Source organism: Lycium barbarum, chromosome 1, assembly GCF_019175385.1.
Source record: "Lycium barbarum isolate Lr01 chromosome 1, ASM1917538v2, whole genome shotgun sequence".
Classification (NCBI taxonomy): domain Eukaryota; kingdom Viridiplantae; phylum Streptophyta; class Magnoliopsida; order Solanales; family Solanaceae; genus Lycium; species Lycium barbarum.
Genome location: NC_083337.1, coordinates 9,187,791 through 9,204,194, shown reverse-complemented (window position 1 = coordinate 9,204,194; position 16,404 = coordinate 9,187,791). Strand labels below are relative to the sequence as shown.

The 16,404-nt window shown below is 34.6% G+C and overlaps 1 protein-coding gene across 1 annotated transcript; it reads right to left on the bottom strand.

Moving 5' to 3' along the window:
• Positions 1–5,231: 5,231 nt before the first annotated feature.
• LOC132631304 (E3 ubiquitin-protein ligase AIRP2-like) lies at positions 5,232–13,464 on the bottom strand. Its single transcript, XM_060346894.1, has 5 exons — positions 13,143–13,464; positions 9,336–9,486; positions 8,913–8,979; positions 8,568–8,805; positions 5,232–5,914 (listed from the first exon to the last, which is right to left on the bottom strand). The coding sequence occupies exons 1-5, from the start codon at positions 13,232–13,234 to the stop codon at positions 5,701–5,703; spliced, it is 762 nt and encodes a 253-aa protein (XP_060202877.1). The 5' UTR covers positions 13,235–13,464; the 3' UTR covers positions 5,232–5,700.
• Positions 13,465–16,404: the final 2,940 nt, after the last annotated feature.

Below are 16,404 nucleotides of genomic sequence, written 5' to 3'. Positions count from 1 at the left end.
ATGTTACATTTATAATTTGTAAGAGAATTTTTTCTACTGCCACGCGAAGCGCGAACAAGTACACTAGTATAATAATAATGGCAAGTGGGAAAGGACACGTGAAAAAACGCACATATGGACCATGTTGATTCTGTCTGGGGACATTTGCACAAATTTACCTTTTTAGACCACTATTTGAATCTACCCATGATCATAACAAAATTCACCGATTGTCCATGGATAATTGATTGGTAAATCATTATTTTCTTACAATATATTAACCTTTTTAATTGCAGTTATATAGAAAATATTTTAAACAAATTGAAAATCTTAAGAGAAAAAGCATTAAATCACTGTCCAAAATTTTATAAAAACACAATGAAGCATACACAAATAACCATATGTATGTTTTTTTTTTCTTCTTTTTTTTAAATCAGAATCACCATATGTATGCTTCAGTATATACTTGAACAGCTAAATTAGCGGGTTGTTTTAGATTTAAATTTAAATATTTAGGAATATAATAATAAGAGATGAATTAAAGGATATTTGTTTAACGTACATATGGACCATGTTGATTCTGTTTGGGGACATTTGCACAACTGTACTTTTTTAGACCACTAGTATTTGAATATATCCATGTTTAGTCAATAAGTTAAGTTTGTCTGGTAAAATAAATTCATCCAATTATCTTTAAAAGTGAAACTAGGACTATTCGTCCAATTACTTTTAAACTAAATCCTGCTAGGTATATAAATTTGAGTTTGTTCCAATCTTTAGTAGGTACATGGAAATTCAATTTCTCTGTCTGTAATCCTTTTGTTATTTATAAAAATAACATCCACTCTCAATCGAGTTGGATGATTAGTTAACCAAAAAAAAGGTCGATTGAGCGAATAGGAATATCGTTTATGTAAGTGTAAACAGGATATAGGGTGCATATAGTCCTTTATTTTTTTATTTTTTATTTTTTGATATTTTCTTGGTTTCTGTTCTAGGACAGCTTAAACTGCTAAATTAGCGGATTGTTTTAGATTTAAATTTAAATACTTAAGAATTTAATAATAAGAGATGTATTAAATAATGGCGATTTGGAAAAGGACCCGCGAAAGAAACGTACACATGGACCATGTTGATTCTGTTGATGGCAACCCAGCACTTTTATAGGCCACTAGCCCACTATTTGAATCTATCCATGTCAATAAGAAAATTTTACCCATTTGTCATTTTTTAGGACAACTATTTTCACTTTTAAGGAAGTTGAAAACTTTAGGAAAATATACTCCATCTCTTTCAATTTATTTGTCTAATTTTAACATAACACAAATTTAAAAAAGTAAAAATAATTTTTAGATCTTGTGGTGTTAAATTTAAGATATATAAAATATATTAAAATGTCCTTTAATTTGGTAACATTCTTTTTTAAATAGAATGTATAAGTATTTGATTTTGAAATTCAAATAACATATCGAAACTGAGTCATACTGGAATGATATTTACTGAACTTAAACCCATCTTTTTTTTTCTTTTTTTTTTTCCCTTTGGCTCTCTTGTCTCTATGTTTATCAGTGTTTAAAAAGGCAGTTCTGGGACTCGCCTCGGGGCTTGCCCCGGAGCGGGACACTAGCAAAATGCCCCAAGGCTCACGTGCGGGGCTTAATTCCTGCGAGGCTTACGCCCTAAGCGTCCGATTGTACGCCCTAAACACGCCTAACGCCTAACGCTCGGGGCTCGCCTAACAGTTCTTACACAATTATATGTTAAATTCCTTAATTAAAACAGCTGACCTTCATAATTCTTTAACAAATGATTGATACTTAATAATTTTTCATTTACCGAAATAAGAAGATTGGGTATAACTCAAATAACAAGTCGTAGTATTGCATATTTACTATATGAAAACATCGTGAGGGTGAATATCACTTAATATTTCTTTTAAGAATACATAACCGAATTGTGAATTTTCACTTGTCATTGATCTTTTGTCCTATGTATCAAATTATCATATTTTATTATTTCTCTATTTGAAAGTAATTTTATTTTTATTCATGAAGGAGTTACGTTTCAATTATAATACTAATAAAGTTATTTATAGGGAGATACAATGAATAGAATGATAGTAATATTGTTTTAACAAATTGTGATTTTTCATTGTTTGAAAGTTAAGATGTTAGAGTTGATTTGCATTTCATAATAGCTTTTATTTCATTGTATTGTTTATACTTGTAAGGTTATATATATATATATACACTTTTCTTTTCTTTTTTTTTATGTAATTTTACCTATTTAAAAATATTTATTATAATTATATTATTTTATGAAATACAAAAAATTAAATACCCATGGGGCTTACGCCCCGTGCCTCGGAGCTTACGCATCACCGAGGCATATGTAAAACGCGCCGCCTTACGCCCCTGCCTTTTTAAACACTGATGTTTATTTGACACTTCCTCCATTTCGTTTTGCATTAGCATTATTGCTTATTAATTCGCTCACAAGGGAAGGTGTCTTTCTACCATTAAATCGATTTAATTAAAAATATTCATTCAACTTTGATGATATCATTGAAAGAGATTTTAATTTTAAATTCTCATCAATTTCAGCTTACATAACATTGTTGCTTATTAATTCGCTCGAAAGTGAAGCTGTCTTTCTACATTTGAAAGCCATCTAATTAAAATATCATTCAACTTCGATGATATCTTTGAAAGCAATTTAATTTTAAATTTTTATTCTACTTTGATCATATCTTTATAACCAATTTGATGATATCTTTGAAAGCAATTTAATTTTAAATTTTCATTCAAATTTGTTCATATCTTTATAACCAATTTGATGATATCTTTGAAAGCAATTTAATTTTAAAATTTCATTCAAATTTGTTCATATCTTTATAACCATAAAAATCTCCATAACAAATTTAAGATTATAAGTTGCAAAAGAATTTATTTCCTTATTGAATTCCGTATCGATCAAACTAATATAATATCTTTTTTTAAATCAGAATCACCATATGTATGCTTCAGTATATATTTGAACAGCTAAATTAGCGGGTTGTTTTAGATTTAAATTTAAATATTTAGGAATATAATAATAAGAGATGAATTAAAGGATATTTGTTTAACGTACATATGGACCATGTTGATTCTGTTTGGGGACATTTGCACAACTGTACTTTTTTAGACCACTAGTATTTGAATATATCCATGTTTAGTCAATAAGTTAAGTTTGTCTGGTAAAACAAATTCATCCAATTATCTTTAAAAGTGAAATTAGGACTATTCGTCCAATTACTTTTAAACTGAATCCTGCTAGGTATATAGATTTGAGTTTGTTCCAATCTTTAGTAGGTACATGGAAATTCAATTTCTCTATTTGTAATCCTTTTGTTATTTATAAAAATAACAGCCACTCTCAATCGAGTTGGATGATTAGTTAACCAAAAAAAGGTCAATTGAGCGAATAGAAATATCGTTTATATAAGTGTAAACAGGATATAGGGTGCATATAGTCCTTTTTTTTTTGTGTGTGTGTGTGTATGATATTTTCTTGGTTTCTGTTCTAGGACAGCTTAAACTGCTAAATTAGCGGATTGTTTTAGATTTAAATTTAAATACTTAAGAATTTAATAATAAGAGATGTATTAAATAATGGCCATTTGGAAAAGGACCCACGAAAGAAACGTACACATGGACCATGTTGATTCTGTTGATGGCAACCCAGCACTTTTATAGGCCACTAGCCCACTATTTGAATCTATCCATGTCAGTAAGAAAATTTTACCCATTTGTCATTTTTTAGGACAACTATTTTCACTTTTAAGGAAGTTGAAAACTTTAGGAAAATATACTCCATCTCTTTCAATTTATTTATCTAATTTTAACTTAACACGAAATTTAAAAAAGTAAAAATAATTTTTAGATCTTGTGGTGTTAAATTTAAGATATATAAAATATATTAAAATGTCCTTTAATTTGGTAACATTCTTTTTTAAATAGAGTGTATAAGTATTTGATTTTGAAATTCAAATAACATATCGAAACTGAGTCATACTGGAATGATATTTACTGAACTTAAACCCATCTTCTTCTTTTTTTTTCTTCTTTTTTTTCCCTTTGGCTCTCTTCTCTCTATGTTTATTTGACACTTCTTCCGTTTCGTTTTACATTAGCATTATTGCTTATTAATTCGCTCACAAGGGAAGCTGTCTTTCTACCATTAAATCGATTTAATTAAAAATATTCATTCAACTTTGATGATATCATTGAAAGAGATTTTAATTTTAAATTCTCATCAATTTCAGCTTACATAACATTGTTGCTTATTAATTCGCTCGAAAGTGAAGTTGTCTTTCTACATTTGAAAGCCATCTAATTAAAATATCATTCAACTTCGATGATATCTTTGAAAGCAATTTAATTTTAAATTTTTATTCTACTTTGATCATATCTTTATAACCAATTTGATGATATCTTTGAAGCAATTTAATTTTAAATTTTCATTCAAATTTGTTCATATCTTTATAACCAATTTGATGATATCTTTGAAGCAATTTAATTTTAAATTTTCATTCAAATTTGTTCATATCTTTATAACCATAAAAATCTCCATAAAATTCCCTATCTTCCAAGGTGAGGTAAGGTCTGCATACACTTTACGCTCCTCAGACCTCACTTTGTGGGATCCAACTGGGTATGTTGTTGTTGTTGTGTAAGTTGCAAAAGAATTTATTTCCTTATTGAACTCCGTATCGATTAAACTAATATAATAACTAACACGAGAGACAACATTTATCCCCTTTTTTAAGGGTGAAAGGGGTTATTGACAAAATTACTAATTGAGTTAAAATTATTATACACTCATAGCTACAGCCTACAAGTAAAACCAATTACCTAAAACTATGACAAATAACCTGCTGCTACTAATTAAATCACAATTAATAGCATAAATAATATTTACTTAAAAGAAAGTGTAAAGTTATTTACACCGACATTACACATATATAAATTATCATAATATCATCTCTTGTAAGGCAAGGAGATAAATAACCCCAAAGACCCAAGCAGCCAAACGTTGATGGTGCTAAGAAAGGTATTACTGACAAATGTGGAATAGGACGTTAACAATGTAGTTATGTTAGTAGTAATTGTAATATGTTTGTATGTCCTTAAGTTATGTTCAAAGGAAGCTCTTTCAGACCAGCAAACAAAAAATGCAGCCAAAGAGACAGGCTTCTATGCAAAACTTGAAACTGAGAAACCAAACCACCATAGAGAAATAGCTAATGTCAAGAAGCAAGCTGTGCAACTGTACAGGCATATACAAATGAGGAGATAAAGAACTATAAAGCTCTTTTTAGCTAATCCAACTCAAGCTTCTCAACCCCTGCGCCCAGGGCCGGAGCTAGAAGCCCACATACGAACCCAACAACTTTAGTTCAAACCTTGTATTTGTATTAAAAAAATCACTAAATATGTACAAATATTATATTTAGAACCCAATTACTTAACACCTGATGTTGCTATCCTAGAATTTAGAACCCATGAAATTCAAATCCTGGCTCCGCCTCCGCAGGTTGGGTTTCTTCTAAATACAAGGTAGTGGAAAAGGAAACACCTTCATATCTAATCCACTATCACCAAATCCAACGCCATAACCTCCATTTTCTAAATCTAGCATATGACCAATGTCAACAAGATAACCAATAGGCCATTGCTCCTTCTACCTTAGATGAGTATCATCATATGTGTCAAAAACATTATCCGGCACGATCAAAGGTAACTTCTCTATATACATGAACAACCTCCTTAGATTCTCTCTTGTAATTGTTGTCATGTCCATCGCATCTTTGCTGTCCATATATACCCACAGATCCCCTGAGCTCACCCTTTTTAGGCTATCGCGGCAAAAGGGGCACGACTGTGACCTCGAACGCCTGCAATTCATCAATGAAGATCCTTGTTAGTGTGCAATCATAGGCAGATGAACAAAGCAAAAATGTTCACTAAAGAGAGAAGATATAGAGCTATAGATCTAGTTTTCTTAGGACCCGTTTGGCCATTAAAATTATTCACTTTTTTCTGGAATAATTTTTCACTCTATTTGAAACGCAGTGTTTGTCCATGAATTTAAAATCCAACTTAAAGTTGTATTTCAAATTTGGAAAACAGTTTATAACCTGTTTTCGAACTCACTTTTCACTTTTAAAGTTGGATTTAAGTACATTCAAACATGACAATTATTCCAAATATTTTTTGCAAAAAGTATAACCAAACAACTACTCCATATTGTTAGTTACCCAAAAAAAAAAAAAAAAAACTGCTCCAACTCCATAAATTCCAAATCAAGTGAAAAATATTTGGAATCTACGGCCAAACACCTACTTAGAAAGGTAGAAAACAGTTGCAAGAAGCAGATCCGGCTGTGTCCCAAAAAGAACATATGCAAAGGAAAGAAATGCTAGTTTCACTTCTTTCCCTAGCTATCATTTCCCATTAGATTGTAACTCAAAGTTCCACAGATTTGATGCTTAAGCAATTGTTCTTTCTGAACGCGATAACAATTTTAATAGACCGACTCATAAGTCTCCACACAGAAATTCAATATCCACCAAAAAGAAGAAAAGAGAAAACAATTCCCGACTATCAAGCATAGGATATTTTAGCCTTGGAGCTGAGCACATAAAAAGAGATTAATGAGGTAAGGTTGAGGGTATATCTCCTTAATGAACAAGGAATATTCGCTGCAGATAACTAGGGCAGTGCTAAGAGATTCATTCTCATGTTTGTACACAAAATTAGAGATAGGAAACCTTAGCCCTCTTTATGCAACAAAAAAGAGAGAAGAGAAAGGAAAGAACAGTTTACTCAAGCTAAGAGTAAACGAGACATTTCCAGATCACAGTTACTATACCCAGAATATATTTCAGAGGTGGAACAACTTATTTGCCGGCAGTAACATTATGCCACTCTTGTGCATTCTGAGAATCATGGGAGACTGGATTCTCATTTTTTTTTTCCCTAAGAAGGGGGCTCTCATGAAGAGGCAACCAATCTATAACTCTTACCTCTACCAATTAGGACCACTAATAGAGATAGCCATTGAGACTAGGATAGAAAAATGTTATTTTATGCAATCAAGTTTCCATCTGAATTGTTTTATACTTCTATATAGAGAAGTTGACCTTCATATATTATATCTTTTAATTGTGAATCATCTTGGAATTTATGTAGGAATCGCAGAGAAGGTGGCAGAAGACAACTCTTCACATAATGGAAATTATATTAAGTGAGCAAGTGTAGTTACATGGACGAACAAATTAGTCCAGTTTCAACACTATGAACCTGGTGTCAGAGGAATAGTAGAGTACCTAGGTTCTTAGCATTCTAATTTGTACCAAAAAATTTCAATGCAGGAAAAAAAAGATGTGCTACATACGACTGCAAGGACTCCCTTCGATGGGAAGAACCTCGGAAAATTCTGCTATTGCAATTGGAACACCAGTTTAGGAGATTTGCCTTCTTTGATGTGATTGAATAGAGGGGTTTTCTCCCTCTTGGACTTACAGCAGTAGTGTTCCTTCGTAACTCCCCTAGCAGTTCATTAAGTGGCTCTTTTCCCAGGCCAAAGGAGAGAAGAAACGACGGCCATGGTATGGATAGCTGTGTTAGGACTCCAATGAACGGATTTGAGCAACATGTCCAAAGCAGCCTACCCGAAGTCAGTCCTAATCTAAAACCAGTGAGAGAGAGAGAGCAGAGATGTGCTTCAGCTTCAAACTCATGTATCATTGCTACTCAGCAAGCAGAATATAAAACATCCCAACTGCAGTATTGGATCATGCAGAGGAAAGATTTTTCTTATATGCCACTCAAGGTTCATAAAAGCTCTAATTTCATGTAGAACAGCATAAAGCTCTAAGCTTACAGCAAGAACATTACAATCGTTCTGTCTCCATGTCTCTTGCTTGCTTATGCAAAGAGAGCAAAACAGTCGATGCCTCATAGAAGAAACTAATCACTACTGGAGAATTTTCTTAAATTTACTAAATTCCCCCAAGTAATTTCCTTGTCACAGAATGCCATAACCTTTTTTTACACCTACATGACCTTTATAATGTATAGGGTATTATGAAAACCAGGTTAAAAGAACAGAACTCTACTATCATACATGTTCTGGCTAAATGCTAATTTCCCTTTAAACCGAGAGAGAGAGAGAGAGAGAGGAAAAAGGTCATATCCGTGGAACACGCTTGTGGCACTTGCATTTTTTACCCATCAGATGTTTCCAATTTGACTGTCGGGAAAAAAAGACAACCGAAGCAATCAAGAAAAAATCTCACCAAAAAACTAAGCATAAGCATTTCCCTCTAAAATTGACTCAATTCTTTTATGATTATCAGGTCTCTCCAACACCAACAACATTTCCTCTTTCTCCAGGAGAACTCTATTTTTTTCTTTTTGTTGAGGGAATGGGAAGATCGCTAAGGAGCTTGTTACTGGATTCATGAACTGAATATGATAATATCTATTGTTTCTACTTAACTAGAGCTTATTCAATTATGTACAAAACGTGCATATGAAACATACCATTCGCGATAGCATTTCAAGCACATTGCATGATTGCAGTTAGGAAGGACAATTTTGCTGTTCACCTCCATGCAAATTCCACATTCTTCATCTTCCCTTTCAATGTCCAAATCATAAGCTTGTCTGTAATCCTCATCATCTCGTCTCCTGTATCTTTCCTGGCAAACTGCGCTTTGTTTTTTGTCTTCTGAGTCCGTAATACCTCTTTCAAGTTGAACTAAAGAGGGATAAATAACAGCTGGACAAGGAAGATTGATGTCTATAAGCAACAAATATCTAACTATACATGAGTTATCAGAAGTATTTATGTCATTAGATCAACAGAAGAGAAATGTAAAAACTCGCCATAGAACTCCCTAATGCTTGCTTTCCTTTCATGAGTTGACATGGTTGTGGTGCCATCGACATATACCTGTAGAAAGGTAATACTCAATTGAATACCCTCGATATTGCAAAAAATGAGAAACACCTTGAAGAGAAGAATTTGGTGCTTGAAGGGAAAAAAAAAAAAGGAGGGGGGGGGGGGGGGGGGTAGATTTTTTTTTTTTTTTTTCATTTTTGGCCCGTCGGCCGAAATTAATTATAGCCGTTAGCCAAAATATACAAAACCTATACAATATTATATGTATATTTTGTGTATACAACATGTATATTTATACTTAAAATATAAAACCTATACATTTGCTGGCTACTATTCTTTGAGAGGTCCAAAAATGTAATTATCCCAAAAAGGAATGTGGTGATGCATGAATTAGAACAAATCCAGACCTTGTAAATAAGAATTCTCAACAAGCCAAGGGCACCAGCAAGGTGGCAATCAGTCCATTGCACTAAGAAAAGGAAGATGTGTGCTGCAGGACTGTAGGACATTCGCATCTGTAAGCAAGCACCATCATACTCCCTGGAGAAGTCTGATGCACTGCATTCCAAATTACACCCATCAGACAGAAAAAAGACCAACCAAGAAGGAAGAAGTAAACACTACATTACCAGGTTTGGAGAAACATTCACTGCAAACGGTGAATGATAGTCACCAATCAAATCATTTTAAAGACGGAGCAATTTTGCAAAGATCTTTATTATAGTTATGTCATCAATGGAAGGTGGGTACTTGGTCTATTCGGATACCAAAAGGTATACCATGTTCGATGGTTAACTAATACTGCCTCTAAATTATGAAGTGTTAGACTGGGCACGGTGTTTACGAACGAAAGGAAGATTTTTGAAACTTGTGGTCTAAAATAAGCCATAAGATTCTTGTGTGGCTATATATCATCTCATTAAGGATAAAATAGGACGTTTAAAATTAAATTGTTACTAAATATAGAAAGGTGACATTCTTTTTGGGACTGATTAAAAAGGAAAGAGCACTAGTGGAGAAGTATTTCATTCCAGTGTTGCCTCCAAGCCCCTTGCTTCTACTAAACCAGCCTTGGCAAAAGCAGACGCCGGCACTGGGTTGCTGGTTTATCCACCCAACGCCCCACCATTCCCCCTAGACAAAAGAAAAAAATACCCTTATAAAAGAAAGCAAAGGGGTCCCAAGGGTATGCGTTGTTGTGGGGGATCTTGGAGGGAAGAATTTAGAAACCTGTGTTTGCCAGCTGGATAGCCTGGTGGATTAGTCAAGGAGTATGCAAGCTGGCTCAAGACACCACTTCTATACTTAAAAAGGGATAAAAGAAAAAACCAAAGGAAAATCAAAAGAGCACAAGTGGAGAAAAAAATGACCTATAAAATAACCAACAATTTACTTTCTTGGTGCAAATTATCAGTTCTAATACCACATTGCAACAATCAAATATCCAATTATAGAAGGGAAAAAAAAGGGTAAGACTTGAGATCTCACAAATAAAGTTCCATAATAAGACTCTGAGAGACGTCGCGACTTTGGGTATTGTAGGAGTATAAAGGTGGAGGAAGTTAAGGGTGCTGTTCGCAGGATGCGCAGGGGAAGAGCTACCGGTCCTGACGAGATCCCTGGGGAGTTTTGGAAGAGTGCGGGCAGGGCAGATTTGGAGTGGTTGACTGGATTGTTTAATGTTATTTTTAAGACGGCGAAGATGCCTGAGGAATGGAGGTGGAGTATGATGGTCCCTTTGTATAAGAACAAAGGTGATATTCAAAGTTACAATAACTATAGAGGGATCAAGCTGCTAAGCCACACTATGAAGGTGTGGGAAAGGGTGGTGGAGATGAGGGTAAGAAGAGGCATGTCCATTTCAAAGAACCAGTTCGGATTCATGTCGGGGCGCTCGACTACAGAAGCCATCCATCTTGTGAGGAGACTGGTGGAGCAGTATAGGGAGACGAGGAAGGACCTGCACATGGTTTTCAGCGACCTAGAAAAAGCTTACAACAAAGTGCCAAGAGGGGTTTTATGGAGATGCTTGGAGGCCAGAGGTGTACCTGTAGCGTACATTAGGGCGATCAAGGACATGTATGAGGGAGCCAAGACCAGGGTAAAGACAGTGGGAGGAGACTCGGAGCACTTCCCAGTGGATATGGGGTTGCACCAGGGATCAGCTTTTAGCCCATTTTTATTTGCTCTAGTGATGGATTGTCTGTCGCGGCTAATTCAAGGTGAGGTGCCATGGTATATGTTATTTGCGGATGACATAGTCTTGATCGACGAGACACACAGCGGTGTAAACGCTAAGTTGGAGGTTTGGAGACAAACTCTGGAGTCTAAAGGGTTCAAGTTGAGTAGGATCAAGACAGAGTACATGGAGTGCAAGTTTAGTGACGTGACACATGAGTCTGGCGTGGAAGTGAGGATTGGTACCCAGGCCATCCCAAAGAAAAAAGTTTCAAATATCTCGGGTCTATTATACACGAAAATGGGAATATTGACGATGATGTCTCACATCGTATTGGCGCAGGGTGGATGAAATGGAGGCTTGCTTCAGGAGTGTTGTGTGATAAGAAGGTGTCACCAAAACTTAAAGGCAGGTTCTACAAAGTGGTTGTGAGACCGACCTTGTTGTACGGGGCAGAGTGTTGGGCAGTCAAGAGCTCTCACGTCCAAAAGATGAAAGTTGCGGAAATGAGAATGTTGCGATGGATGTGTGGGCACACCAGGCGAGATAGGATTAGGAATGAAGATATCCGGGATAAGGTTGGAGTAGCATCAGTGGAGGACAAGATGAGGAAAGCGAGGCTGAGATGGTTTGGGCATGTGAGGAGGAGAGGCACAGATGCCCCAGTGTGGAGGTGTGAGAGGTTAGCTATGGATGGTTTTAGAAGAGGTAGGGGTAGGCCGAAAAAGTATTGGGGAGAGGTGCTAAGACAGGACATGACGCAGGTTCAGCTTACCGAGGACATGACCTTAGATAGGAGGTTTTGGAAGACTCAAATTAGGATAGAAAGCTAGTAGGTAGTCGCTGTTTCGATCTATAGTCTATTATCCTTTGTTTCTTGCTACTATATGTGGTTTCTTGTACTTCGATTATCTTACTTATCTGTGGTAGCTACTGCTCCCTTTTTTCAGACTGCTCTATTTTGACTCATTCGCTTTCTTTAGTTTCATTTGCATTTTGCTTTGAACTACTTGTGCTTATCTAACCTTTCTCGTTGTGATTTCTCTTGAGTCGAGGGTCTTTCGGAAACAGCTTCCCTATCTTCCGAGATAGGGGTATGCTCTACGTACACTTTACCCTCCCCAGACCCCACATTGTGGGATTTCACTGGGTATGTTGTTGTTGTAATAAGACCAATCAGAAAGAAAAAAAAGTTCCATAATAAGAATATTAGCAGTGCAAGACACTTTACAAGCTAAGCATCAATTAGCATTGAAAATGATACCTTTATCTCTAGTTGAAGCAATCCAAAAAAAGTGAACTTCAAACTAACACTGATAACTACCTCCCTTAATCAAATGTGCCACTTACAAACACAGTGAAAATGTGAAAAGGAAAGGGACAAAATATCTACTCTCTGCCACCAATTACTTAGTGACTGTACTGCAAATATTCCATTTTGGTAAAGAAAAACAGTTTCTCAAGCGTTATTACTACTCACTAGTCGCTCCGTCCTAACTCCTACCCTTTCTTTTTTAGTCCGTCCCGAAAAAAATGATAAATTTCTATATTTAGAAATAATTTAACTTATGGTTTGTTTTAGACCATAATTTTCAAAAGTGTCCCATTCTTTCTCAACCTCCGTGTCCATTCAAACTATATCACATAAAATGCGACCGAGGAGTAATAAATTAACAGACCAAAGTGTAAAAATATCAAAAAGTAGAATAACCAAATAAAAAAAAAGGATCAAAGCTTCAAATTATTTATAGAAACAAAAACCCAAAAAAAAAAAAAAAATCTGAACCAAAATATCAAAAGAAGAAATAAACCACTTTTTTTTTTTTTAAAGATCCTGACTTTATCATTAGCAACAGACCAAAGGGTAAAAATATCAATAACAAGATTAGAACTTCAAAAATTGATAAAACAAACACCCATATTAGTAAAAAAATTTAAAAAAATCATAGTAAATTCTAAAATATCATACTATTTCACTTTTTTTTGAAGAAAAACAATACGCCAAAAAAAAAAAAAAAAAAAAAAGTGGACTTACAGTGTATTGGCATGTTGAATATCAGCTTCAAGAACTTTAAGAGAATCTTTAAATGATTTTCGCATTGGTCCTCCTAATCCTGCAGTATACATATCTACCCCCTCAATTTTCCCCTTCAAACACCAAACAGCCCAAAATAACTTTTATTTTTCAGAACCAAACAATCATCATCACTATTACTGATAAAGAAAATCTTGAGAGTTTTTTTTTTTCTTTTCAAATTTATGATGAGTGATGAACTTTGCTGTAAGAGTTCTATGTTTTTGTGTACTTTAATATGGAAGGGAGAAAAAGAAAATGGGAGGAGTTGTTGTTATCAATGGGACACGTGGTGTAGTGTAGAACTTATTTATGATACACACGAATGACGAATGGATTGAGAAGTAATTTAGAACAATGTTTTCAGGGTAAAATGGGAATTGAATTTATAAACCTCATGGATTTTAAATTTATATTTATAGTATATATAAAAATGTTTGATACTAATTACTCGCTCAGTCCCAAATTAAGTGTTGTTTTATTTTAAAAAAATTGTCTTAAAATAAGTGTCACTTTAAGAATTCAAAACCTGATAAGTCTTTTCAACTATGTCGTTAACATTAAAGAAGTAATCATATTTAATATTGCACAATTCTAAAAAAAACATATAATAAATAGGGGTAATTTTTAATTTTGTAAAATATACCTTGTATTTATTATTTTTTAATAGATGTGAAAAGAGCTAAAAAAACAGTTATTTTGGGACGAAGGGTGATATCATGTTTGGCCAATCTTTCAAAATTCGTTTATTTCGAAAAATATATTTTGCCAGAAGTGCTTTTCGAAATAGTAATTTTGGAATGTCGTATCTTGTATTAGACTTATCAATTTGAAAATTGGTTTTTTCAATGTTTGGAGGTCCTTAAAATAGTTTCTTCTACTATTCAAAATTTATTTATTTATTCTTAATTTTTTTCAACCACTTTAACTCTATAACATAAGGAATTTTTTTAAAAAAAAATATGCACTTTCGAATTTTCAAAAGGATAATCACGCTTTAAAATTCGATAAGAATTTGCTATATTGAAGTGATATGCTTTAAAACCCCACTTTTAGGTGTAAACAAGATATGGTGCCACAAACAAAGAGATTGGATATGCCTAATTTCTTTTATCAAAAGCTAAAAAGTACTTTGTGCTTAATTTCAAACTTTTCTTTTAGTAGAAGAAGATTTGGCTTGAATGGCTTTCGTAAGTTTTAAAAGTCGTGCTAATTATTAGTAGAAATAAAATAATCTAACTACTATTATGAAATCTGAGATATCGAACAAATATAATTGATTTTAGTTTATTCAAAATGGTCGTATAATTTTTATATCAAGGGTGATAATTGATTAACATACACCTGAATTGATGTTTATTAGATCATCGCCAATGTAAGCGTATTATTGAGGTATAAGACTAATGACGGTTTAGAGATTTCAAATTCAAATTTTAGATGCAACAATTGGTGTAACTATAGCTTTAAAAGTTGATAAATGAGATTGCAATGTTAACTCACGCTTATGAATTGGCCAGTTGTCTAGTAAATTAATAGATGTGTACATACGGAGTTTGAGTCTCTTATTAAAGTAACGCTTTCTCTCTCGCTTTTTCATTCTTTTTAAAAAATTTATATTACATAACAATTCAATAATCGTGGCGAATCTAGCATTTGAACATTTTTATGGGTTTAAATTTGAAAATCTATCACAATCGATTTGATTTAGTTTGTTTGAATACTTATATTTATACTTATTTAGTGATTTTTTATAACATATATAGACAACAACAATAACATACTCAGTATAATCTCACCAGGTGTAGCTGAAAGGGTAGACTGTGCTCAGACCTTACCCCTACCTTTTGACGGCTAGGGAGGCTTTTTGCGATAGACCTCTCGCTCAACGAGAGATGAAATAGCATCAGTAATAATAAACAGTAATAATAAGCAGTAATAGCAGCAAGATAATAGCACGACGTAGTAAAAGAAACAATCAGAAAGTGCTACAGGTAAGAACAAGCAATTTAAAGCAGTATAAAAAGGCATGGCAAAATACTATCAAAAGACAAAGGACCTACAAGAGTAATACTACGACTACTAGTATGCAAGGATAAGTAAGACAATACTCAAATACGTACTAACCCTCTACCCTAATTTGTGTCCTCTATAATCTCCTATCTAAGGTCCTTGCCCTTGGTAAGTCGGACATGCGCCATGTTTTGTCTAATCACCTCCCCCCAACACTTCTTCGACATATCTCTACCTCTCCTAAAACAGTCCATAGCTAGCCTCTCACACCTCCTTACTGGGGCATCCGCACATCTCCTCTGTACATGCCTGAAACATCTCAATCTTGCTTTCTACATCTTATCCTCCACAGAGGCCACTCCCACCTTACCCCGGATATCTTCATTTCTTATCATATCTCTTCTAGTATGCCCACACAGCCATCGCAGCATCCCCATCTCCGTAAATTTCATCTTCTCGACGTGAGAGTTCTTGACTGGCCAACACTCCGCCCCATACAACATAGTTGGTCTAACCACTACTCTGTAGAATTTGCCTTTAAGTTTTGGTGATACCTTCTTATCACACAAAACTCCGGATGCAATCCTCCATTTCTTCCACCCCGTACCAATACAATGCCTGACATCATTGTTAACTCTCCATTTCCTTGAATAATAGACCCAAGATACTTGAAACTTTCTTTCTTTTGAATGGCCTGAGTACCAAGCCTCACTTTCATGTCAACTTTATGTGTTACGCTACTGAACTTGCACTTTAAGTATTCTGTCTTGGTCTTACTCAACCTGAACCCATTAGACTCCATGGTCTGTCTCCAAACCTCCAACTTATCGTTAACTCCGCTGCGAGACTCTTCAATCAAAACCATGTCATCACGAATAGCATACACTATGGAAACTCACCTTGGATTTGCCATGTCAGTCCATCCATCATTAAGGCAAACAAAATAGGCTAAGAGTTAATCCTTGGTGCAACCCACCCCATTGTCACTGGAAAGTGCTCCGAGTCTCCTCCCGCCGTCCTTACCCTAGTCTTGGTTCCCTTGTACATGTCCTTAATCGCCCTAGTGTACGCCATAAGTATACCTCTAGCCTCCAAACACCTCCATAGAACATTTCTTGGGGCTTTGTCGTATGCCTTTTCTAAGTCGATAAATACCATATGTAGGTCATTATTCCTCTCACTAGACTAATACACAAGTCTCCTTACAAGATGA